The following is a 26,797-nucleotide window of genomic DNA, read 5'->3' as shown; positions in this document are numbered from 1 at the left end:
CCTGAGATATATCTATACCAGTCTGTCTTCTGATTACCCATAGGCAGCTTTAAAGCAACTCCAAGAATCACAAAGCTTGCTTAAACAACAATCTGTTAAAACAGAAAATAATAAAATTTCTATGATAGATCATGAAGAATGTAAGACCCTCAAAACAAAAAAAACAGGTTACTGAACACTGATGCACGAAACCTAAGATCCAGCTCCCTAGTTTGAAAGCATAATGCCTATTAAGAAACACAACAGAATTTGTAAAGTCAACATGCCTTTCAAGCAGACCGGAGAGAAGTACAGACACTGAGATGAGGTGAAGCAATACACAGACTTAAGAGAAAAAAAAGAGCAGAAAGGAAATAACAGGATCTATAACAGGATGCAGAAAACTGCAAAATTTCTTACCAGAAAAAAAGAGGAATGCAACTTCCAATCATTTGGAAGAATGCAGGGAACACTGATGATACAAAATGGAGAGGTGTTGCTGGCATACCAGAAGGCTCTGCTTCCATTCAACGACACCTAGACAAACTAGAGAGTTGGGCAGAGAGGAAGCTAATGTGGTTCAACAAGGGCAAGTGTAGAGTTCTGCACCTAGAGAGAAATAACTGCATGCATCAGTACAGGTATGGGGACGACCTGCTCTAAAGGAGTTAAGCAGAGAAGGACTTTGGTGTCCTGGTGCACAACAGGTTGACCATGAGAGCCAGCCTTTAGGCCATTCAGGCCAATGGTATCCTGGGGTGCAGTAAAAAGAATGTTGCCATCAGGACAAGGGACATGATCCTCCCTCTCTATTCCACCCTGGTGAGGCCACATCTGGGGTACTGTGTCCAGTTCTGGGCTCCCCAGTTCAAGAATGACAGGGAACTACCAAAGAGTCCAGCAGAGGGCTACAAAGATCATTATGGCCTGGAGCATCTCTCTTACAAGGAAACGCGATAGATCTTTAGCCTGTAGAAGAGAAGACTACAAGGAGATCTTGTCAAAGCTTATAAATATCTAATGGCAACAGAACAAGGACCAATGGGCACAAACTGCAACACAAGAAGTTCCATATGAATATAAGACAGAACTTCTGTATTGTGAGAGTGACAAAGCACTGGAACAGGCTGCCCAGTGAGGTTGTGGAGTCTCCTTTTTTGGAAATATTCAAGACCTGCCTGTATGCTTTCCTGTGTAACCTACCGTAGCAAACTTTCTTTAGCAGAAGGGTTGGACTAGATGTACTCCAGAGGTCACTTCCACCCTCTGCAGTTCTGTGATTCTGTGATGCAATTTATTTTTTTATCAGCTATTTCATTCAAAATATACTGTTCCTACAAAGATAAAATTACCTTCACCTACAAAATCCCTAGAAAAAGTTTCTGGCCCTATGATGTCAATAGGATCTGTAATGGATCCGTGATTTCCTTCTGCATAGAGATATGCGATAGAAAACATGAGATGCACTCACTGAACACATCTTTCACAAAATTCTGCCAAGAATCACCAAATGACTGGATTAAAATGTTGCATAGCAACTACAATTCCATTCATAACAGAAAGGTTAACACAAGTATAAAATGATCAATGGTAACGGTGAAAATGCTAATGCAGTGTAAAAAAAGTAATTTCTATACAATCACTGTTTCTAAAAAGTAAAGGGGATATAGGTGTATCTTCATATTATAATTTATAACTCAGTTCAGTTTATAACCATAATTTTAAAAACCCTCTGTTTACTCAAAATCACAGTTTTCCAATTTTATGTCAGGCTTGGCAGATTTTCAGGGAGTGATTTGGTGAACTCAAATCATCACTAGATAGATCATTTAGCTTTAGCAGTTAAGAAACTGCTTTGTTAGAGAAGTAGAGTTAAAATTAGAAGTTGACAGTGCTTACTGAAGATGTGCTTCATGTCTTGATAGGTTTCAAAATCAATATTGATTTTAATATAAAGTCATACCTCTGCTGTCTTAAGCATTTGAGGGTAGGTGAACACAAGTTTAAGAAAATAAATTAAAAAAAATTAATTAGAAAGCTCCTAGGAAACACATAATTAATATTAAACACGACGTATATATTATCAAGTTCAGTATCTTTACAACATAGTTTGTCTTGTCTTAAATGTGCATAAAATTAAAATACTTACAAAGTGTCAGAATGATCAGAGCAAGAAAACACACAAGTTTAAAAAGAAAAAATGTAGGTAGCAGCTGAGAAAGTCCTACTTGCTTTTTGCCAGATAAAAAAATAAAATAAAATAAAAAAAATCACTGCCTAGAGCTGATTTGCAAGCCATATTAAAAATCAGTGACTAAGCATTGAAATTTTCAAATTCTTGTTTTCAGCAAAGCCTTTTTTAAAAAAATAACTTGTTACTTCTGTTGCTTTTGTGTTTGTTTTTTTTATCTCGAACAGTTATGTATTTCATCAAGAATCTTCACACTGTCTGTTTTGTTCTATAGTTGGTTGGGGTTTTTTCTTCTCGTCTTAGGTTGTTCCTGAGTATGAAATTTCAGCATTCTTATCATTTCTGCAATACACATCTACTAGATATATTTTCCTTTAAGACCATATTTCTGTAGACAGTCTCAAACAGAAACTAAATCTCAATATATTGGTATTCTTTTGGAATTACTGAAAGTTTCAGCAACTTTCAATTTAGTGAAAACAGATGAAAAATCAAAACTGAGAATCCAAGCAGCTCTTCTAAAGATCACCTGAAATATCTATAACATTTGTCCGTGCTCATCTAGAAAATACGGTATAAAGTCGAGAGTGTAATAGGATGGCAGAAGAGGAAAAAAAAAAAAAACAACCTACATTTACTCCTACTGCTGAGGAGATTCAGATGTAAATCCAAGCCAAACTGAAGTGTATAACTCATAATAATTCTGAACTTAAGTGAAAGAACGGAGTTTTCAGTGTTGGTGAGCACACAAAACCAAGCGGTCTGTTGAAATACAGTCTATATGTGCCTGAAGACTTGGTCATTTATACGCTCTGAGTTTCCTTATCCTTGCTTTAAAAAGACTCCTTATATCCTTCTAGCCTTCCTCACTTTTCAGGGTTAAAAAAACTGTGTTCTTCAAGTTTCCTCTCTTGATTCAATTTTTTTAGTACTGTGGGTATTCCAAAAGCTTCTGTTTTAAAATCTCTCCACATTTCAGGTGATGGCTTACCAGTCCTTTTAACGTTTCCATTAATATTAGTACTGAAAATACCTTATCTGATTATCTTTAGATAAAAAAATTTCTTTCCTGACCAGAGCTCTTACTGCAGTATCAAGATGCATGATCTTGTACTTCATACTATTGATTTTCATTTCTTTTACTCTACTCCCTCAGCACTATTCAGTGATGACAATCTAATCCCACTCTCCACTGACAATGCTTGCTAAGTTTTTGTCAGAATGTTTGTTGGTTCAATAGCACAAATTTATTTTGTTGCCATATTCCATTTAGGCAGCATTTTACACTTTCTTCACTTTTTATCCTAATGAACAATTTCCCACTTTCTATTAGAATCATAGAATCATAGAATCACCAAGGTTGGAAAAGACCTAAAAGATCACCCAGTCCAACCGTTCACCTACTCCCAATAGCTCCTACTAAACCATGTCCCTCAACACAACATCCAGCCTTTCCTTGAACACCCCCAGGGTCGGTGACTCCACCACCTCCCTGGGCAGTCCATTCCAGGTGCCTGACCACCCTTTCTGAAAAGTAATACTTCCTAATGTCCAGCCTGAATCTCCCCTGCCGTAGCTTGAAGCCATTCCCCCTGGTCCTATCACTAATGACACGAGAGAAGAGGCCGACCCCCAGCTCACTACAACCTCCCTTCAGGAAGTTATAGAGAGCAATGAGGTCTCCCCTGAGCCTCCTCTTCTCCAGGCTGAACATTCCCAGCTCCTTCAGCCTCTCCTCATATGGCCTGTGTTCCAGACCCCTCACCAGCTTTGTTGCCCTCCTTTGAACACGTTCCAGGGCCTCAATATCTTTCTTGCAGTGAGGGGCCCAAAACTGGACACAGTACTCGAGGTGCAGCCTCACCAGTGCTGAATATAGGGGAACAATCACCTCTCTGCTCCTGCTTGCAACACCGTTTCTGATGCAAGCCAGGATGCCATTGGCCTTCTTGGCCACCTGGGCACACTGTTGGCTCATGTTCAGCCGAGCATCAATCAATACCCCCAGGTCCATTTCCTCTACGCAGTCCTCCAGCCACTCTGCCCCAAGCCTGTAGCGTCGCCTGGGGTTGTTGTGGCCGAACTGCAGGACCCGGCATTTGGCCTTGTTGAAACTCATCCCATTGGCTTCAGCCCAGCTCTCCAGCCTGTCCAGATCCCTCTGTAGGGCCTCGCTACCCCCAGGCAGATCCACACTTCCAGCCAATTTGGTGTCATCTGCGAATTTACTGAGGGTGCACTCGATGCCCTCATCGAGGTCATCGATAAAAATATTGAAGAGGACAGGCCCCAGCACCGACCCCTGGGGAACACCACTCACGACTGGTCGCCAGCTGGATTTGACTCCATTCACCACCACTCTCTGTGCCCGGCCCTCCAACCAACTCCTTACCCAGCCAAGAGTGTACCCATCCAAGCCTCGGGCTGCCAGCTTCTGCAGGAGAATGCTGTGGGAGACAGTGTCAAAGGCTTTGCTGAAGTCTAGGTAGACCACATCAACAGCCTTTCCCTCATCCACCAGATGGGTCACTAGATCATAGAAGGAGATCAGGTTGGTCAAACAGGACCTGCCCTTCATGAACCCATGCTGGCTAGGCCTGATCCCCCGCTCACCCTGCACATGCCGCATGATCTCCCTCAAGACAATCTGCTCCATAACCTTCCCTGGCACCGAGGTCAGGCTAACAGGCCTGTAGTTCCCCGGATCCTCCTTACGACCTTTCTTGTAAATGGGAGTCACATTGGCAAGCCTCCAGTCTTCTGGGACCTCACCAGTCAACAAGGAGCGCTGACAGATGATGGAAAGCGGCTCGGCTCTCACCTCCGCCAGTTCCCTCAGCACTCTCGGGTGGATCTCATCTGGCCCCATCGACTTGTGGCAGTCCAGTTGGAGCAGTAGGTCTCTGACTGTTTCTTTCAGAATCACAGGGGGGTTAGTGTGCTCCCCAGCCGAGATTACCAGGTCAGAGAGAGGAGTATCCTGAGGATAACTGGTCTGACTTTTAAAGACGGACGTAAAGAAGGCATTCAGAACCTCTGCCTTTTCCTTATCCTCAGTGGTCACATTCCCAGCCTCATCCAGCATTACATCAAATGCCTCCCATTCAACATAGATTTCATGTGTCAAAATGAAAAAAAGAGAAATTAATATTCACAGCCAGCAGATTACTTGACTACCAGTAAATTCATTTTCATTTTGTGCCATTGTCATTAACCTCTATGTTTGATTATTCCTTCCTCTAAAACTTTCACATTATTTAGGCTAGATAAAAAGATGTGCAGTCGCCCCAAATCAATCTTTTCTGCGCAGTATCCTAAATGTTCGTTCCATAATCACACAACACTACTGTAGCCACAGAAAAATTTGACAAAAATCATAGTTCTTGAACTTATAATTCCATATCTTGGTTACATCAGAATACAGAAATGGAAATCAGTACTTAAAAGTACAGGGAACTCCGGTTTTCTTTAAAAAAATCTTTATGGAGACCCTCTCCTCTCCCTCATTTCCAGATCATTATTCTTGCTTTAAACTAAAGCAATATTTCTTATAGTTTTGTAGCTATACCTCTTTCATATCTAATCGTATAAATAGTTCTCTAAAGTAATGCACTACTAGTTTTCCTGGATGGCTGCCATCTCTGTACCAAGAGAATCTTCATCTTGCCTACAGGTATTTAGCTTTCTTTGTGCTATTCTGGCCACTACATTCTGAAAAAGTGAGAGTGACAATGACATCCTGATCTCTAGCCTCATGTAGAAAACCATACTCCACAAAAAAAGATTCTGACAATGTACCATTGCTTTTTCTGTTTGATCTTCATGAATACTGGATAGCGGTCAAAGTCTACTGAATGATTCTCTAAAACTGACCGTGTATTCTTGATGTAATATTTAAACACGTAACATCCCTGTTGAATGACATAACAGATCCTCAAAAAAAGCAAACCAAAACAATGAAATCCTTCACTGTCAGATGGTTTAGTGCCCTAACAGAAAAGTAGTATGTAATGCAAAGACAAAATATTAGGAGGTTTCTGTAAACACTAGCAGAGGTCTGAGATATCCATTAACAATAAGAGGTAGTTGGATATATTCAGTGTCATAGAAGACTGAGAATACAACATGTATGTCTTATGGTTCCCAAAATGACCTTTTCTCTTATCTTCTGCAGCCTTTTCCTAGGTTTCTTGCCTTTTCTTGTTCTAAAAAGGTGCTATATGCTACACTTGAATTTTTTTTTCCCTAAAGCTCTGACAATGCCATTGCCTCTCAAGCCCTAGGATGTTTTCTTCGTAGACAAAGCAGCCTCCAGCTGCAAACATGAAAGCAAAAGCTCTCCAAGCAGAATTTAATTGATTTTCTCTTATTTTGAATTCAAATATGAGCACACTAATATAGCATAACTGTAAACAATGCATGAGAATTTTAATATCCAGCTTTCCATTAATAATGTTACCGTGATCACTAGGAATCAAGCTCAGACCTTAGAGCCCTATACCAACTACACTAGAGCCCTGGTCTGTTATTTTTAGAACTCTCTGTGCAAAATGAAGCTTGGCTCCATGTCTCTTTTTATGATGTACAGTTTGAGCTCAGAACATGAAAAAATGGGCAAAAGTTGAAAACAGACACCCTCAAATGATGAATAATTGGCCATCAGTGAATTCTTTATCTTTGGATTGCTATTGAAAGAATGAAGCACCTGCTAACCAAGGGGAAAAAATGACCAAGCAACAAGATATGCCACCTGCCAGAGCACAGGAAAATAATATCCCCATGTTGCAGAGTACACATTAGAGAGTAAGAAAGAGAGAAAGAAGACACCTGCATCACTTGTGGTTTCCCTGACTGAAGAGCTCTTGAGCCTCAACACCTTGGCCCTTAGGGACCAAAACCATGAAGTACTACTGTGCTGACTGCAGGGTAGTATACATTCACAGACAATTTAGGACATGATTGTTAATAACAAACTGCTTTGAGCATACAGTAATATTGATTTACAATTATTAAGAATGAACCATTAGCATGAAAAATTAATGAATATCAGTCTAGTAAAGTTTTAAAGTTTAAACCAGACCAAATTTATCATTACAAACCATTACCACCATCTTTAGATACACAAGCAGAGACACACAAATACACACATGAATAAAAACTCTTGCAACACTTCTCTACTCATTAAGCTTTCTCATCTTCAAGAGTCTACACATATTCATTATTTATTCAGCTCTTCTATTCCACTGTGCATTATACCACTTCAATGTTCCTCTTGTAAATTATTTCTGCGTGGCTCATTTGATGTTTTTGTCTTCTGCAGATACCTACGTTTTTCCCAATAACATATACAAATAACATTTCATTTGTCTTAATCTCACTACTGCTTAAAATTCTTTTCACCCTCTTCCTGGAAGATCCACCAAAAATAAAATTCAGAGAGCAGAATCAAAATTCGTAGCAGTCTTCCACTTAGTTAGCATAGTCAACACTCTTGAAAACTATAATTTAAGGCAGAAAAACATACCATACGTAAGTAAATAATCTGGAAAATAAACCTTGAATTTAAAAAAGGGAATTCTGAAGAAAAAAAAAAAAAAAGGAAAAATGTTCCTAACCTGTTAGTTAAGAACATTGTTCAAAGAAAAACTCTGAATTGAATAGATGACTATTCCAAATCTGAATTTTCTTAAGAACTTACAAATGTGCAACCTGCAGAACAGCGGAATCATCTGCTGATTTTTGTTACTGAATGTAATAGCATATGGATCAAATCATGAAGTTTGTGCTGTTTTCTGAAAACACAAAAAAAACCATCCAATAAACATCAATCTTGGCTACCTGAAAAGGCACCCTGTGAAAGTTCCACTCCAAACAAGACAAAGCAAAAATCCCAAACAATACATAACAGAAAGATTATTAGCACATACTACTAAGAAATTTGCCATAAACTTTGAGAAAATCTGTAATAGAAAAAAAAAATATTCCTCTTGACAAATGAATTGTGGTTAGCATATACATTAATACTGTTCTCTCATGCTGTCTTAATGTTTTTAGATGTAGGAGGTGATGTTCTGTTTTTTAAGGAATACATATTAAACTTCACTTGGCCTCTTTTTGCCAGAGAAGGGGATCAAGGAAAGAGAAAAAGGAAATGCCAGGCAAAAGCAGTGATTCACAGAATCAGAGAATGGTTGTGGATGGGCCCTTCTAGGCCCTCTAGGCCCTTCAGCACCTTCATGTTCCACTCTCCATCTGATGTTTTACAGTATGCCCAGGCCTCTCTTTCACTGGGCAGAGGTGGACAGAAATGGACACAGTACTCGAGGTGTAGCCTGAGTATATGAAGTAATACCAATAGCATAATTTCAGGTGTGTACTACTTCTGGCTGTAAAATGAAGTTAATTCTTTTCATAGCAGCTAGAAAAGTGATAGATGTGATTTGAATTTATGATGAAAATCCTCCAGTAGCACACCAATATTTTAGTTGTTGCTTAGCAGCAAACACAGTCATGCCACCTTTGTTTCTCACACTACCTCACCAGTGGGCTGGGAGTGGGCAGGAAGCTGGGAGGGCACAGGAGCACACAGCCAGGACAGCTGACTCAAACTAACCAAAGGGATATTCCATACAACGTGGAGTTGTGCTTAACAATAAAAGCTAGGGGAAAAGGAACACGAGGGAAAAAATTTGGAGTTATGGCATTTATCTTCCCAAGTGCTATGTGTGATGAGACTTGCTTTCCTAGACATAGTTGAATATCTACCGGAGAATGGGAAGTAGAGAATGAATTCCATGTTTTGCTTTACATTGTAAACTGTCTATCTCAACCCATGAGTTTTCTCTATGGCTCTCCAGATTATATTCCTCATCCCCATCTTCAGCTGTGGTAAGAGAGGGATTGGCTGCATGATTGCTACCTAGCTGTCTAATGATATAAGCTACACAACAAATTTCAGAAGAAGTACTATTAAAATACACTTCTAGTATTAAAAAAAACTATGTGATAAGTTAAGTCTCAAAATAATTAGAAGTGTATGTATTAACAGAAGTGTATGTATTACACATTTATCTATTAAAAATAGATCAAACAGTGGACACACCTTAAGCACTCTCCCAAAAAAATCTGCCTCTTCATTCAAATTCAGTTGTTACTGTTAATCACCACTGTATCAACATTTATTTTTTTTTTTTCCTTCCTCAGTGAACATTTGAGTAACATCTAACTAAAAACAATTCCTACCTGGCAAGTCAACAAACAATATTACTTGCAAGTTAAAAATATATTACTTTTTTATTCAAAATATATAAAAAATATAATTTGGTTCCTTGCTTCAAAAAAAAAAAAAAAAAAGAAAAAAAGGAAAAAAAATAATTATCTATAAAAACAATGAATAAAGTCTCAAAAAATGAGAAAACAGGTAAGTTAATTGTAGAGGAAAGAGAGCCTGCAGTTTTATATTGTTATTATAGTGTGAAAGGAATGAGAGTCAAGCACAAGTAAAACGGCAGCCTGGGTAGATGCAGTATAAATCTTCAGAATACCATAAAATAAGAAATTAGTAAAGTGTACTAAATTACAGAAATATTTATTGACTGAAATACTAATAGAAAAGCAAGAAAGTCATTGAGGTTAAAAGAAGAGGCAGCTTTAATTATATGAATCTTCAGAAACTGCCATATCAGTACATACATTAGCTACAATGAAAGTTGCTCCTGCTGATCTAAGAGTACTTAAAAAAAAGGATTTGCTATACTTCAAAGCAAAAAGGTATCTTTAATTCATGTACTGTAGTAGAAAATTAAGCCTACTTCTCGTATTACAAAAGTAGAAACTAAAACATTAGCAGGTAATGGGGAAAAAAACCACAGTGAATTAAATACCCTGAAGTAAATTATAATTGCACAGGTAACCTGTCCCTTGCTGCTTGCGTGGGAAAGATATATTTGAAAAAATTAAAATACATTTTTCTAAAGGAATAATTAATTTACATATTTTAAGTGTTTTATCATTTATGAAGTACCATAAACTAGATCTTGATTGTGAGCAGAGAAAGTTTCATGGGTGAAATAGCAATTGGTGACTGTCTTGGACACAGTGACCACAAAGTGCTTGAATTTTAAATGATGATAGGACTAAAATTGAATCCCAGAATCAAAGAATCATGGAATCACAAGTTTGGAAAGGAACTACAAGATCATCTAGTCCAACCATACTCCCATTGCCACTGCTACCATAAGTCACTAAACCATATCTCACAGCTCCTCACCCAGACATTCCTTGAACACTGTCAGGGACAGCGACTCCACCACTCCCCTGGGCAGCCATTCCAGTGCCTGACCACTCTCTGAGAGGAGTTTTTCCTTATGTCTAATCTAAACCTCCTCTGGTACAAACGCAGCCATTTCCTTGGGTCCTGTTGTTTCCTGGGAGAAGAGGCCAAATACTCCCTCATCGCAACCTCCCTTCAGGAAGTTGTACAGTGCAATGAGGTCTCCCCTGAGACTCCTCTTCTCCAGACTGAACAATCCCAGCTCCCTCAGCCACTCCTCATAAGACTTGTGCTCCAGACCCCTCACCAGTTTAACTGTTTTTCTCTGGACACATTCCTTCTTGCAGTGAGGGGCCCAAAACTGAACACAATACTCGAGGTGCGGCCTCACCAGTGCTGAGTACAGGGGGATGATCACCTCCCTGCTCTTGCTGGCCACACTGTTTCTAATGCAGGCCAGGATGCCCTTGGCCCTCTTGTTGGCTCATGTTCAGCCGAGCTTCAACCAACACCCCCAGGTCCCTTTCCTCTCCACAGTCATCCAGACACTCAGCACCAAGCCTCTAGTGCTGCATGGCGTTATTGTAGCCAAAGTGCAGGACGTGGCACTTGGCCTTGTTGAACCTCATCTCATTCACCTCAGCCCAGCAATCCAGCTTAGCTTTATCTCTCTGAAGGGCCTCCTTACCCTGAGGCAGATTGACCCCACCTCCCAGCTTGGTGTCATCTTCAAACTTACTGAGGGTAAGACGGGCCCCAGTACCGACCCCTGGAAGACGCCACTTGTAACGGATCACCAGCTGGACTGAACTCCATCAACCACTACCCGTTGGGCACGGCCCTCTAGCCAGTTCCTTACCCAAAGAAGGGTATGACCTGTCCAGGCCATGGGCAGCCAGTTTCCCCAGGAGAATACTGTGAGAGACTGTCAAAGGCTTTGCTGAAGTCTACATAGACTACATCAACACGGACCAGACTGGTGACAAATCTACCAGTCTGGTCACCCAGTCGTAGAAGGGAATGAGGTTGGTCAAGCACAACCTGCCTTTCATGAACCTGTGTTGGCTGGGCTTGATCACCCAGATGCCACATGTGCTGTGTAATCTCACCCAATATCATAGAATCATAGAATCATAGAATCACCAAGGTTGGAAAAGACCTAAAAGATCACCCAGTCCAACCGTTCACCTATTCCCAATAGCTCCTACTAAACCATGTCCCTCAACACAACATCCAGTCTTTCCTTGAACACCCCTAGGGTCGGTGACTCCACCACCTCCCTGGGCAGTCCGTTCCAGGACTCATTTGCTCCATAACTTTCCCTGGTACTGAGGTCAGGCTGACAGGAGCATAGTTCCCCAGATCCTTCTTATGGCCCTTCTTGTAGATGAGAATGACTTCAGCAAGCATTCAATCCTCCGAGACCTCTCCAGACAGCCAGGAACTACCAGCTCCCTCAGCACCCTAGCAAAACTTAGCAACTTCCTTGCAATCTCCCTAGGTAGCCTTCTTCCAGAGGATATAGACTCTTTTTCTTCCACAGTCTCAACAGTAGTACCCAGTTCATCTGCACCGGTCTCCTTCCCCTACATCTCGCCTTATGGCACTCAGGAACAGCCTGTTCTTGTGTTTTTAAGATTTCCATCTTGAGGAGCATCCAGGCTTCCTGGACCCCTTTACCCTTAAGGAGCAACTCCCAAGGGACCCGCGCTACAAGCATCCTGAACAGATCTAAGTCCACCCTCTGGAAGTTCAAGATAGCAGTTTTGCTGGTTACCCTTCTGACATCGCCAAGAATAGAGAATTCTACAATTTCATGGTCACTCTGCCCAAGACCTTCCCCAACCTTCACATCTCCCACCAGTTCTTCTCTGTTAATGGAGAGCAGGTCTAGCAAGACACCACTCCGGTAGGTTCTCGTACCAGCTGCGTAAGAGAGCTATCTTTCACACACTCTAGAAACCTCTTGGATTGCTTCCTCTGCACTTTTATATTTCCAACATACATCAGGGTGACTTCCGCAAGCTGCTCATAGAATGCTTCATCCAACTCTTCATCCTGATTAGGCAGTCTATAACAAACTCCCATCAAGATGTCACCCCTACAGGCCTTCCCCCTGATCCTTACCCACAGACACTCGGCTTTCAAGCTCTTCGAAACAGTCTTTAATATAAAGGGCCATACCACCACCCTTCCTTCCTTGCCTATCCCTTCTGAAGAACTTGTAGCCACCCATCACAGCACTCCAGTCATGAGAACTAGGTTACAGCAACTAGGTCATGGTTAGCCTGATGCACAATCACTTCCAGCTCCTCCAGTTTGCTGCCCATGCTGCACACATTGGTCTAGATGCACTTCAGCTGAATCATCTGCCTCACCCCCTGCTCAAGCATCATTCCCCTAGGCTCATCTCTGGTGAGCCCAGTTTTGTCCCCTTCCCCCATCATAGCTAGTTTAAAGCTCTTTCGATAAGCCCTGCTAGCTACTGCGCTAGGATTTGTTCTGCGCTACCTTTGAGATAGTAGGTTCCATGCATGGACAACAGGTCAGAGGCCAAGTAAACTGCTCCATGATCAAAGAATCCAAAGTTTCTGCCTGGACACCAGCCTCTGAACCAATTATTCATTGCTTGTGCTTTCCAAGGCAGCTCTGTGTTCCTCACTACCCCTGAGGGTGTAGAACAAAAGATCACTTGAGCTCCCACTCCTTGAACTAAATGTTGTAAATCCCTGAAATCTCTTTTCATAGCTCAATATTTACACTCCTCACCACTTGATCCACCTTCCACAGCTACAGCACCATATGGGCAGTGTGCACTGTGCTCACTCGCTGAACCTCCCCATTCTCAGCAGGTAGCAACAACAGTTACCCACCTGCAGTGCTCCTGAAACTATTTAAAGCTTATTATCAGGTGTGAATGTCAAGGGCAGGTGAAGTCACATTCATAGGGTGTTTAAACTGTGTCACTAATGTACCAGCTCCACCCTTGCTGACTCAGGAGCCCGCCTACAAGCTGCCAGCTCCCTAGCACAAGCACAGCACTGTTGCTTGCTTTAAAAAAGCCTTAGAAAGCAGACAGCCAACCCCCCCAAAAAAGACACCCAAACCCTAGCCCTGGATAGCAGACATCAAGCTGCTTGAGGAACAAGTAAATAAGGTTCCCTGAGAAACTTCTTTTGAAATCATTGGGATTTGTTGATGCTGGTCACTTTTAAAGTACTACTCCCTGAGAGTAAAGAAACAGGCAATTCCAAAATGTCACAAGTCAAGCAGGTGGGACAGAAGGCCAGCCTGACTGAACAAGGATCTTCTTCTAGAGCTTAGGTGGAAAAAGCTGTATAGCAACTGGAAGTGTGGTCAGGTGACATGGGAATACTATAGTGAAGCTGTTCACCTTGGAAGGGAAAAAATTCATGCAGCCAATGCTGAGTTGACACTGGCCAATACTGTGGAGGACAGTAAAAAGGTTTTTTTTTTCAATACATTAACAACAAAAGGAGGGCCAGAAAGAATGTTGGTTTGTTAGTTGAGGAGAAGAGTCATCTTACAAACCAGAGATATTTAATGTCATCTTTGCCTATGTCTTCAACACTGATGATGGTCACTGGCATTCCAGGTGCCCTGAGTTGGAGGACTGTGACTGCAGTAATGATCAATTCCAAGCCAATCCTGACTTTGTGTTAGATTTGCTGCTCTACCTGCATGCATATAGGTTCGGAGGACCAAAGGGGATTCATCCCAAAGTACTTAGAGAGTTGGCTGATGTCGTTGCAAGACCTCTCTCAATTATTTCTCAGTCGTCTTGGGAATCTGGAGAGGTCCCAACTGACTGGAAGCTGGCAAACATTGTTCCGATTTTCAAGAGCAAGAAAGAAGATCCTAGTAATCACAGATCTGTCAGTCTCCCTTCAGTGCCTGGTAAAATTATGGAGAAAATTATGCTGAGAGTTATTGAAAAATGCATGAAAGACAATGTGGTCATTGGTCACAGCCAACACAGGTTCATGAAGGGAAGGTTCCTGTTGAACTAACTTAATTTCCTTTTGTGACAAGGTCATCTCTCCTTGAGCACAAAAAGGACACAAAACACTTGCTTAGACATTCACTGTGAAAAAGTTAGCGCATGTGAAGTCAACTTTCTTTATAAAAATATACATCTGCAAGAGTACTAAAAGGATTTTAAAAAACATGAGCTGTGGTCTTTTGAAACTGCTTGATTTTCTGAAATTCCAGTGCAGAAGTGGTATTCAAGATAAAACAGAATATTACAGGTAATGAAACCAGTATATATAAATGCCAATTTGGCAAAGACATCCGTATGAGAACTGTTGAGTCAAGGCCTGAACCACTGATGGATCACCTGAGGCAAGGACAGAGTCAGCAACTGGAGCACAGGTGAGGGTGATTCACCTGTGTGACTGGAAGGGGTGGAGCCTAGCTCTACCTCTCCTAGGCCCCATTTAAGGGCTGACTGCTGCTAAAAAAGAATTTTTTTTTCTAGAGATTCCTCTGCTGTGGAGTCTTTCCTGTGAACCCATATCTTTGGAAACCAGACCAGGTATGTGTATGGAAAGGGGGAACCCGTAAGTCGTGAGGAGATGTCCTACACGGGGTATGAAGGAGTGTGCATGCTCCCCCTCCCCCCCGATGTATCTGAGCTCATGAGGTTAGGTTGCTGGCTGGGGTAGGGAGACTCCTTGGGGAAGTTTGTATGAAGGGGACCTGTAAGTCGTATGCAAGGAAAGAGCAATAGCTTTCCCTTAGAGGACTGGTACCAGCGGGTATCTTGTCAAATGATAACGTCGGAGTTATAGGTTGTGTTATTGTTATCTCCATCTGTTGCAAGTGTTTGGTACCGTGTATTTGAGTAATTGCTATCAAAACATTCAAAAGGAGTCTGGAGGTCTGATTTGGTGAAGTGTGATGCCAGTATTATGTATGATTGCGAGGGGAATGTATTGAATACTTGAGACGTGGCACAGCTGCAGGGCGAGTGCGGAGTATAACAACGATCGTTGTCTGACTATCTGTCTTTACATTTTTGTATGAATGGGGATGATGAACCCATAGAGAGATTCCCATTCCATTCAGGGAATGAGTGTAAACTTGTTTATGTAATATCGTGTTCTGCTTGTGATGAGGTGCATGAGGGAGATGGGTCAATCAGTGCTAGTTCTGTAGCAAGATGTTTACAACCAAAGGACATGGATTGTTAGGGGAATGCTATATGGTATTGAGGGTGTTTATGGAAACTGAAGAACTGTATTGTTTGATTTCTGGGTTTTGAAGGGAATGGGACAAACTGTTTTGATGGGATAAGAAAGTGCAATTGTTAATGGTATACGGAAGTATAATTGAGGGTATGTGGAAATGTAACTGAGGGTATGAATAGTGGGATAGTTTGCAAAGGAAAAAAGGGTTAAAAAGAAAGTGAGTTTATCTGCGCTGGCATGAGAGCAACCCTCCCACACCGTTCCCCTGTGAGCAGAACTTGGTGTGAGAGAGAGAGCCAGGGACAGAGACTGCTGCTGTAAACAGCATTACTTGCAAAGGGGGAGGTGGAGAGGGTAGGGCACTGGAAGTGAGAGTAGCCTTCATCTGCAGAGATCTAGGAAACCTGAAATCTCAGTGTTAGCACTAGAAGCCCCTGGAGAGGAGGAGGTGAAACTGAAATATCATGTTAGTAGTTTATGTAATGATGAGAGTTTGGAAAGTGAAAAAGTTTGGGAAGGACACAGGGTGAGGAAGGCAAAGATGAGCAGGGTGTAAAAGGGTTGTCAGGACTGAAGAGAGGTGAGCGATATGAAAACAACAAAAAACAAAAAAACAAAAAAACAACAACAACAAAAAAAAAAACAAAAACAAAGTCGTCAACAACAACAACAAAAAACTGACTGAGAAACAGGGATAGTAAAGAAATTGGGAATAACAGCAGTTGTTACTGTTGTGGCACTAGATTAGGGCCATAGGATCCAGAGATTTCCTCAGAGAGAGGTAGGGGGGGGCTCGAAGAACCCAGGGAGGACTCCACCCCACTGGAACAGGAAGCAGTGTGCAAACTGAAGGGAAATGGAACACTGGTGGAGAAATCCTACCAAGCTGAGTGAGAGGGAACTGTCTCTGATTGCAAAGGTGAAGGATGGAAATCTGGGAAGTTTACCCTAGTAGATCCACTGGTTAAACTGCAGCTAAGGGAGCAGGATAAAGAGGTTTATCTTTTGGTGGGTATGTGTGCCTCTTACCACCTGTAGATGATTTGGTTAAAGTAGTAGGTGTTACTGCTCAATAAAAAAAGGCTTGCTTTTGGGATCATTTAAATATAGGCTGAGAAAACAAGTAGGAATACATAAATTCTTGTATATACCAGGTTACTCTGGCAAGATTTATTAGAACAAATGAATGCAGAGATTAAATTCAATAAAATTGGAGCTAAGGATCCATCAGTATTAACTGATTGAAAATTGTTAAGTTTGGATTTAACACAAACTGGGAGAAACAAGGTTGTACCTCCAGAAGCTACAGAAATCTTAAATAAGGTATGCTTAGATGTGTAGATATCAGGGATACCTGGCAGAACCAAAATTGCAGCCCTAAATAGTAGTTAAGTTAAAAGCAAGAGTTAGCCCAGTCAGGGTAAAGCAGTGCCCTTTGAGGATATGTGATTGTAGAAGGATAAAAGAAATAATAGATCATTTTTTGGAGTCTGAATATGTATCCAAATACAATGCAACTATAGCTATAGTTGGTACAAGATGCTATAGTTTGGTACAAGATTTGAGGGCAATTAATAGAATAGTTGAATGCATAAAATCAGTGGTGGCAAATCCATGTACTTTATTAACCAAGTTAAGGAATTAGTAGGTGTAGTTTACTTTCTGGATTTGAAAAACACCTTTTCTGCCTGGTTTGGTCAAGGGAGGCTTAAGGTTATTTGCCTTTGAATAGGAAAACCCTAACATTGGGAGAAAAGACTCAGTTAACCTGGACAATGTTACCCAGGGTTGTGAGAACAGCTCAGTGATTTTTGAGAGCTGGTCAACTTGTGAGCCTGAGATTTGGATTCCTCCATCCCAGGGTAGAATCTTACTGCAGTGTGTGGATGCCATGGAAACAGAAGAGGACTGTGTGCAATGGACTGTGAGTTTGCTGAATTTCTTGGTTTAAATGATTATCAAGTTTCTCAACAGAAAGCACAAATAACTCCATGGCAAGTGACATATTTGGGATATGAGATTACAACTGGACTTCAAACATTAAGGACTGTCAGGAAAGAAGCCACCTGCCAAATCCCTGAGCCACAAACTGCCAAGGAGCTCCATACGTTCCCAGGAATGAGAGGATGATGCCGACTGTGCATACACAGCTACGGACTGTTGGTAAAGCCAAAGTATTATATGAAATGGGGAGGCAAGGAGACATTCTCTCGGTTGAAACAAGAACTCATGAAGGCCCCCCTGTTTGGGGGCTACCAGACATGACCAAACCATTCTGGCTGTTCTTGCATGAAAAACAAGGAATAACCCTGGGAGTCCTTGCGCAGAACGTTGAAGGGCCTTGCCCCCTGTCAAAGGGCTGTGGCACACCTCTCCAAACAGCTTGATGAAGTGAGGGATGGCCAGGGTGCTTGAGGGCAGTGGCTGCACTAGTACTCAATATTCAGTATTCAAGATTCAATATTCAAATATTCAAGAAGCCAGTAAATTTATGCTAGGCCAGAGAATAACAGTTTTAATATCTCATACAGTGTCTACTGTATTGGAGGTAAAAGGGGGGCATTGGCTCTCACCCTGAAGGTTCCTGAAATCTCAGGCCATCCTGGTAGGGCAGGATGATGTAGAAATAATTGTAACTAATATTGTCAATCCAGCATCTTTCCTTAGTGGAACTCCTGGAGAACCAGTATTTCATGAGTGCTTTGAGCCTATTGGACCTGAAGGACAAACCCTTAGAAGATTGAGAAGACACCTGGTTTACTGATGGTAGCAGTTTTGTGAGACAAGGAAACCATAAGACAGGATATGCAGTAACTGCTACTGACAAGGTAATCAAAGCACAACCATTACTAGCCATTACCTGTGGTGACTTTCCCTCAGAAGGCTGAAATAAATGCCTGGACAAGAGTCTTGAATATATGGACAGATGCTAATTATGTATTTGGGATGCTACATGCTCGTAGTACCATCTGAAGAAAGCAAGGACTGCTCACACACAAGGAAAACAGCATGATGTAAATCGACCAATGGTGATTATACACTGTAAAAGACATCAGAAAGGTAATACTGTACTGGAAAAAAGATGATGGATCAGGTGGCAGAATAGGTACTTGAAGAAGGCTTTAATTTCAGACGGTGAACTTAAAATCTCTGAATCCGAATCAGAATCTGTAAAATATTCTAAAGAGTATAGAAATTTAATTAATGATTTAGAAGGGAAGAGAGCAAGCTGACAGATGGGTGCATGCCCAGATGGACACATTGTTATGCCCTTTAGTATTTTCTGGAAACTGGTGTGAGAATCCTTTGTTTTTTTTGGCTCAAAGCTTGCTTCCTGAGGTATTTCTTGCAATAAGACTCTGAGTGATTTGTTGAGGAGGCAACTAATGGGTGCTAACCGTGTGACAATCGATATCGCTTTGGGAACATTTGAAAGTCCCTTCCTCTAGAGCTGCTTAAGAGCAGATGAGAGTGCTCAGGAGTGTTTACTGGTGGAAGATCTAGCCTGTGACTAAACAGCTCCAGCTAGGTGAGGGAAAATTGGGGAACGATACCATCGTGTTCTGTGAGAAACAGGATGCAGATGGGCATCCCTGCTCCCTCTTATCTGCTGGCAAGGCCCAGAAGATGGGAACAAAGGAGTTTCTGCTGAGAGCCAGAAGCTGCCACTCAAAGGAGAGCTGACTCAACCACTTTGGATTTGAGCTGTCACTCCAAAGACAGCTGACTTGAACATTTCAAAACTATTGAAAAAAGGCCATCATCGCCGTGGTCGTTGTTCGTCGTTGTCGTCAATGGAACAATAATGCCCGACGACCCACCACTACTGAGGATCAAAGACTGAACTATAAACCTCACTGGATCCATGGTGGTGACTATGTCCCTCTTGCTGCCTATAAAGACTCCTTGCTTCTTCTCTTCTATCTTTTCTATCGCCCTCCTTCCCTTCCCCCATTACCCTAATTCATAATAGTGTCCGTCTTCCCCTTCCCCATTTCCCTGATTAAGATTTGTAATAAACTGGTTGGGCCAACATTTGAACCGTTGCTTCTTAATCTCACGCTGGGTATATAGATAATAAAAGAACCTCCTCTCCCTCCTATAAATTGGAGCGAGACAACTGGTTCTAGGGCAGGATGAGAAAATATATTGGGCAAACAGACACTACAAAGTATGATCTTAGTACCAGGAACAGGATACTCTTGGGAAAGGAAACCTTCCGGAGCAACAATGGCAAATTGATTTCTCGGAACTCCCAAGAAAAGGGGTGTATTGCTGTATGTTGGTACTGATACCTTTCTACTGTGGCCAGAGGTATTCCCCTGTAGGACTAATAAGGCCAGGGAGGTAACTTAAGTGCTGTTACGTGAAATAATTCCAAAGTTTGGGTTCCTGCAGCAATCTCAGATCGAGGCCCACATTTTGTTGGTAAGGTGGTCCAACAAATAAGCATGTTATTAGGAACTGACTAGCAACTGCACACACCCTATAGGCTTTTAACAGATAAGAACTTCTAGAAGAAATCTCTTCTGGAAACTGAATCTAAAGGACATGTTAGAAGAAGTATTATGGGAAATCCTGTAATTAAAAAGGATGGAAATGATATACTATATTCAAGAACACTTGCAGGAGCAAAAGTTACTGATCATTGATATAGACCAATAATGCACATTCTAAAAATAATATTAGTATAAAACAAGCATCGTCTCACAGGAAAAAAAAAAAAAAGTACTGCAATGCACTCAATTAGTTATACAAACCTTTACTAGCCTTATCCAAATGCTGAAAATCTTCAACAAAATTCAGAACATCTTGATAGTTTTCTTCACACACTTCTACAAGAAAATGGAGCAGTGTTGTTTTTTGATCTGCTGACTTCGTGTCTTTCAGCTAGGCAAGAAAAAAAAAAGTGTTAAAACACTGAGGATAAGATTGCCTCTGAATATTTGGTAATTAATATATATTGCTAATTGTGAATAAGAAAAAAGATAAGAACAAACTGTTGAACTGGAACAGTTCTTGGAGAAAACCTGAAGTAATGGATTCATATTTCCATCCTTGATGAAAGTAAGAATTAAATATTTTTTTCCATGAAATATTTGAGTTCATTTCTAAGAAACAGTGTATGTTTTTCTTTTAAAATGTATTTATTTAAGCAATGTATCAGTGTCTGTGAAATCATGATCAGATTTATGATAATGTAAACAAATAATTCAGAGCTCAATCTGCAAAATTTATCAATAAATGATGTAAATATACCCTTCATAGGATGACTCCTTACCTGTGATGCTAACTCTGGCTTAACACGCAAGAAGTGTAAGCTGCAATCTCAGTTTGCACAAGTCATAGTTCAGTTCACAGACCTGAACATTAAAAAGTTAGACTTCCAAAATCGTTAAGCATAAAATTTTCTGTCTGAATCTTTTGTACACACAAAAATGATTTCAAGCCTGATCAGTTTAGGACTTTTATCTATGTATGTAAAAATACTAACAACTAACAATAAGCAAGCATTCAGTTATACGTTTCTGTTGTAGCCATCTGATTGGCTTGATATAAAAGTCAGAAAATCAGAAACTTTTTTTTTTTCCCATAGTGTCAAACTGAAACAGAGAATTCTGGATGGTGCTTAACAATCAAGTCAGCATTTCATACATTCCTGTTAAAAGTCATCAATTGTTTTCTAAGATCAAGATGATACAAACAATAAATCTGATGAGCTATGTGCCTCCATTTTTTTTCCTTTACACAAGTATGTTAATGTGAGACAATTTTCAAAATAAACTCATGAAATTCATATACATTGAAACAAAAAAAAAAAAAAATAGGGTCACTACTACATGTACTGTAATAAAATAAATTAATTCTACTGTATCGAGATTCTCAGCAATAAATATCTCAACTGTTGGAACATCACACAATTTCTACAATGAGACTCTGCTTAAAATGTATGTAATCATAAAAAGTTAGTTTTAAAAATAAACTGGGGTTACAAACACGCATTTATGTTTAATATATCAGTAGTTAATAAATTACTGTTGGCACACCAACATCGTATCTCTCTTCTCAGTGTACGTAGCAGACTTATTTACATTTCAATTCTTCACGATGCAGGAAGAAGTAAAGATATGGGTTTATCTTTGCAAAACGGATAACTCATTGAGTTTCTCAGCCATAGTCAAAAAAGAGAATAGCAACCTTACTGTGAAACCTTACTGAAAAATACTGAGCAGAACACCAAGCAGTCTGCAATTGGTAGCCTCATAGCTTTTCAGTCAAGAAATAGTGGCTTGGGTGGGATCATCTTTCAATTTAACACTCATTTTTTGTAACAATTGAATCAGTTTCTTATTCTCAGAACAGAAGGGATTATACATTAACTAAGACAGAACACGCTGCTCAGAAAAATACAAAAAATTACACATACTTCCACCTCTGTGTTTCAAGACACAGTTTCATAACCAATGAAGGCTTGGCAATCACGTACTTACTAAATAGCTTCCCAATACTTCCCAACTACCATTAAGGCAGCATTACCTCACTCAAGAAAAGAAGTTTTTAACCAAATGGTCTGGCATTTTAAAACAATCAGTATGAAGCAATGCCAAATCAAATATGTATGAAAACTTTGCCATTTGAACTTTATTTTTAATTTGTATATTTCTTAAGTAAATGAAATATATCGAATACTATGATTATGTATAATTAAAGAAGTCCTGAAAGATGCAAAATAGTATCCCCATTTCTAATCGTATGACATGATGTAATATCAAAATTACACCCTACTAGGCATTTTGATTATAAGGAGAGAATTACCTTTTTCTGTAATAGCATATATCTTTATACTTAATTCACTAACAGTCTATTAGTAGCAATCAGTATTTTTCCTGAGCAGAAGATTAGGTGTCTACTGACATCCATTTCAACCTGAATTATTCCATGATTCTAAGAAACCCAATTCCTAACAAGTTAACTACATAGGTTGCTCCAAAAATAATGCCTCCTATTTATGTTAATGGAAAACAGAACAGATACAAAGAGCACAATAACCCTATAAATTCTCAGCTACAAAGCACTATTTGCTTACATACCCACTACCATTAACTATATATTTTCACCAGCAATGAACAAAAGCCTGCATATCATGCTTGTAAATATGTGCATGGCTGTCTGGATTGTGGATTTTTTTTCATGTAGTTGTTGCCACTGCTGAAACATACCAACTGTCTCACTGTGCTAACACACACTGGTCAGTCTCCATAACAGTATGAAGGCAGTTATCACAAGCATTTTGCAAAGCAGAATAAATATGGAATGATCTTGGATAAATAATTTAAGGTGTAGTAAATAAAAATAGAGCTTGAACTGCTCTACATAGGAAGACCTGACTTTAGGTCATGGCTTACCCTACAATGCTCTGGTATTAAATGCACAGGACAAGCAAGTTAGTTAGATTTGCAAGCTTACAGGTTATCTAGCTTTATAGGAGGCTACACTACACTGCTGGAGGGGAAAAAAAATGAATGAAAATATGTTGATTACTGAGAACCTAGAGCGTGAGTTCCAACCTTTTGCCTTAATTGAGATGCAATGAGTAAAGAGGAATTGTCTTGGTCCACATACAGAATATAATATAAATATATTATATATATATATATATATTTATTATTATTATTATTATTATTTTGCTTCTTAAATCACTAGTATGTGTAAGCAATAAGTGATCTTAAATCACTTCCATCTTTCAGTCTGATCACATGGTTGGCAACCTTGCCCATAGCATTGGGGTTGGAACTAGATGATCCTTGATGTCTATTCCAACCCAAGGCATTCTATGATTCCATGATTACTGTCGTTTTGTTCAGAAATGCAAAAATAATGAATACCTTCTATGTTATTTTGTTGTCTCACATCATCGAAAGTGGATGTTGGTGGCATGGCAGTAGAGGTCAAACCTTCCTGACAATATTCCCTTATTACATTTTGTTGTTATACACTGGCAGTAGACGACAGTAGAGGGGTGGTCTGACAAAATGGCATCTGACATAGAAGTGCATATAAAGCAAAAGTGTGCCATTGAACTCCACGTGGAAAAAAATGGCACCCACTGACATTCATTGGTGCTTGCTGAATGTTTTTGGAGACCAAACAGTGGGTGTTAGGACAGTGAGGGGGTGAGTGGTGTGTTTCAGCAGTGGCAACAGTAACATGAAAGACAAGACATGTTCTGGACAGCCATGCAAAGCTGTGACACCACAAAATGAAGTGCCAAATTGTGTGAAATGGTTAATGGTGGTGATGGGGAAAAAACTATAGCATTAAATAGGGTTAGCCAATTAGGCTTAGAATTGTTTTTAAATTAACACTCAAGAAAGAATAGATGTCTTCTTGCATTACATTGTCACTCTTTCAACTTTTACATAAGGAAAATTAGAAGCAGCTGGAAACTAATGAAGCTGAGCAACAAGAAAAGGAAAACAGATAAGGAAAAATGTTATAAGAAAGAGAAATCATAACTATCTCATAACACATTAAAATCTTAGAAGTGTTCAGACATGTAAATCTACAGTGCAACCAGGATCACATTGATACGGTCCTTCCATAGCTTTAGTTTGTTTTGGTTTTTATTATAATTTCCTCAATATGAAATATTCTGAAAGTTCAAATGCAAGTCAGTCACAAGACGACTGTACATAGATAAGCTCTGTATTGTTCAAATCATCATCTAATGTTTAGAATTAAGAAGAAAAAATAAATAAATACAAATAATTAACTGCAGAGAAAACATCAAGATAAGGTATTTAGGATGTACAATAAAAACAAATAAAGAAATAAATGTAATACTCAACGTGGACATTTCAGAACTCACTTTACAGAGAGAGCTGAGGTTATATCCAAAGGTCTGTGCATTCCGAGAACCTGCATTCATGTAGTTTCCCATTAACAGTACTAGTTCCAGCAGCTTGCTGAAGCTTTTGCTCTTTTTTATCTCTTCACAAGCAGCACTGACAGCCATGATGTCAGGTTTGATGTTGTTCACCTGCTCCTCAAACTGAAGCTTAAAAAGAATAGCAGTGAGCCGTGGCCGTAGTCTCTTCACGTTGCTCATCTGATTGAAAAGAAAATAGGAGATTTCCTTTAAAATTCATGCTACACTGTACAAATGCATACAATCTGAAATGATTTATTGGTGTGACAGGCTTGAAGAAGCAATATATCTGCTATAACTGATAGCAAATGAACGAATGAATGAGAGACACTTGGGTAAGCAACTGAAATCCCATCTTGTGGTTAATGTGAACTGCCCCCATCCTTTCCCAATAACTAGTATGTGTAAGCAATAAATGATAAAGTGTCATCATATATCATATCTGTCAACTCATATACCAAATCCTATAAAACTAATCCAAGTTTATGACCCAGTAGTTGCAAAGTAATAAAAGTAGTTCACAAATTCTGTATAACTCAGGATGTACCAAAACAAGGCAAATCACATTTTCTGGTGCAAATATTTAAAAGCTGATTTCAATAAAAGCTTAATCTCAACTTGTAGAAAAACAACAGTTCTGAAAAATCTCTGCTATGAAACACTTAATATAATGTGTATTATTATATGCCAGTATTCATACCCCACTACAGTCCTAGACTTTATACAGTTAAATTAGGTAAGGCAGAACACTCCTAGGAAAAGAATAGCTTCTTTAGATCATATGCAAAAAACTTACTTCCTCTACACTTCACTAGTCAAGTATTTTCAACAGAAGTTTCAGTCTTTCTATATGACTTCAGTTCCTGAATTCCTACCCTAGAGATCCTATACACATTTTTTCCTGTATCCAGACAAGATTGTGAATTTTATTAATACTTTAAATCAAAGAACATGGAATGTACTCAATAAATTAAATTTCCCTAGCTTCCAGTGTACTTCTCACACCTTTTATCGCCACCTTTTATCCCCAACCCCATTTTTCCCTCTTTCACGGAAGAAATCATGTTTTGCCACCTTGCTCTTCAGTTCTGAATGCATGGAAGAAACACCAGTGTTGTGTGCTTCCATGCGTGTCTTCCCTCATTTTTTTCCCATCCTTGCTTTCCCACCAATACAACAAATTCAGGAAGACTTTCTTCCTGATAGTCATATTCTCCTTTCTGAAGGCAAAGTTGAAGCCAATAATGCCTTAACAATACATGAAATCCCAAACTACTAGATTATGTACAGGTTTGGTTTTTTTTTTTATGTTATTGTTGACTGTTATTCAGTCTGGACACAGAAAGGCTTTTTTGTTTGTTTGTGGTATGGAAGATACACAGATGCACAGATTTACTGACAACTTAATCAAAATGGAATGGAGACACAGCTTTTCCTTCTCAGAGTTAAGTTAGGACTCATTTTTTTGAATTAGGACTCATTTCCCTACAAAGGAAACATCCAAGACTGAGAAGTTCTGAAATTAATTCTATTTTTAGCAGGCGTAACAGCCATCAGAAAACTATTTTCATTAAAAGCTACATATGGAGCAGATATCACCAGACTGAAAAGATTTCCTACTGGGAAATCAAGTCACAGTTTAACATAGGAAAGGTCTCCTATAAAACCTCTATTTCAGGCAGATGACAAAAGTAAATATATTTATACCAGAAGTCAAGTGTAAAAGTACATGAGTAATTTCAGTTAGAATAACATAATATCAAATCAAATGAAAAGTTTCTAAAAGTCAACAGGATAGATCTCTCTTCCAGATGGAAAAATCTGATAAATTAGTTCTAAAAGTACTTAATACTTCCTAATGCTATTACTTTTAGTGTCTCAGTATACAAGCCATGAAGATATGGGCAGGTGATCATAGTGTCGATGGAAATATCTGAAAATCATGACAGCAGACGTAGTATTCTATGAGGTTGAACCACCATACTTACTCCAACTTAGAAGTGGAATTTGACACTGTAATGGTTTAAGCAATATACAGTGACAACAGCCCACAACAGCAGATGATCTTGATGTCCTTGATGTGACGACAAAAAAAATAAAAAATAGATCTCTAGCACATTCTTATTTAGAATGATCTTCTCTAACGATTCAACGAGTCATCCAAGTTGATTTCCTAGACAGGAAGATATTATGTGCCTATGATGAAAACAGTA

The 26,797-nt window shown here is 39.6% G+C and overlaps 1 protein-coding gene across 1 annotated transcript in view; it reads right to left on the bottom strand.

The window, feature by feature from the left end:
• The window catches only part of DIAPH3 (diaphanous related formin 3), a 229,272-nt gene that overhangs the window by 88,496 nt on the left and 113,979 nt on the right, over positions 1 to 26,797 (bottom strand). The window contains exons 20-21 of the mRNA XM_042839146.1: positions 24,525 to 24,764; positions 20,416 to 20,545 (exon numbers count right to left, since the gene is read on the bottom strand). Of these exons, the coding sequence (XP_042695080.1) occupies positions 20,416 to 20,545; positions 24,525 to 24,764 (370 nt within the window). The remainder of the gene's footprint in view (positions 1 to 20,415; positions 20,546 to 24,524; positions 24,765 to 26,797) is intronic.

Source organism: Centrocercus urophasianus, unplaced genomic scaffold, assembly GCF_019232065.1.
Source record: "Centrocercus urophasianus isolate 14NV4802_14NV808 unplaced genomic scaffold, USGS_Curo_1.0 seq_9, whole genome shotgun sequence".
NCBI lineage: Eukaryota > Metazoa > Chordata > Aves > Galliformes > Phasianidae > Centrocercus > Centrocercus urophasianus.
Note: the sequence above shows the minus strand (reverse complement) of the source record. Positions and strands in the feature narration are given on the sequence as shown.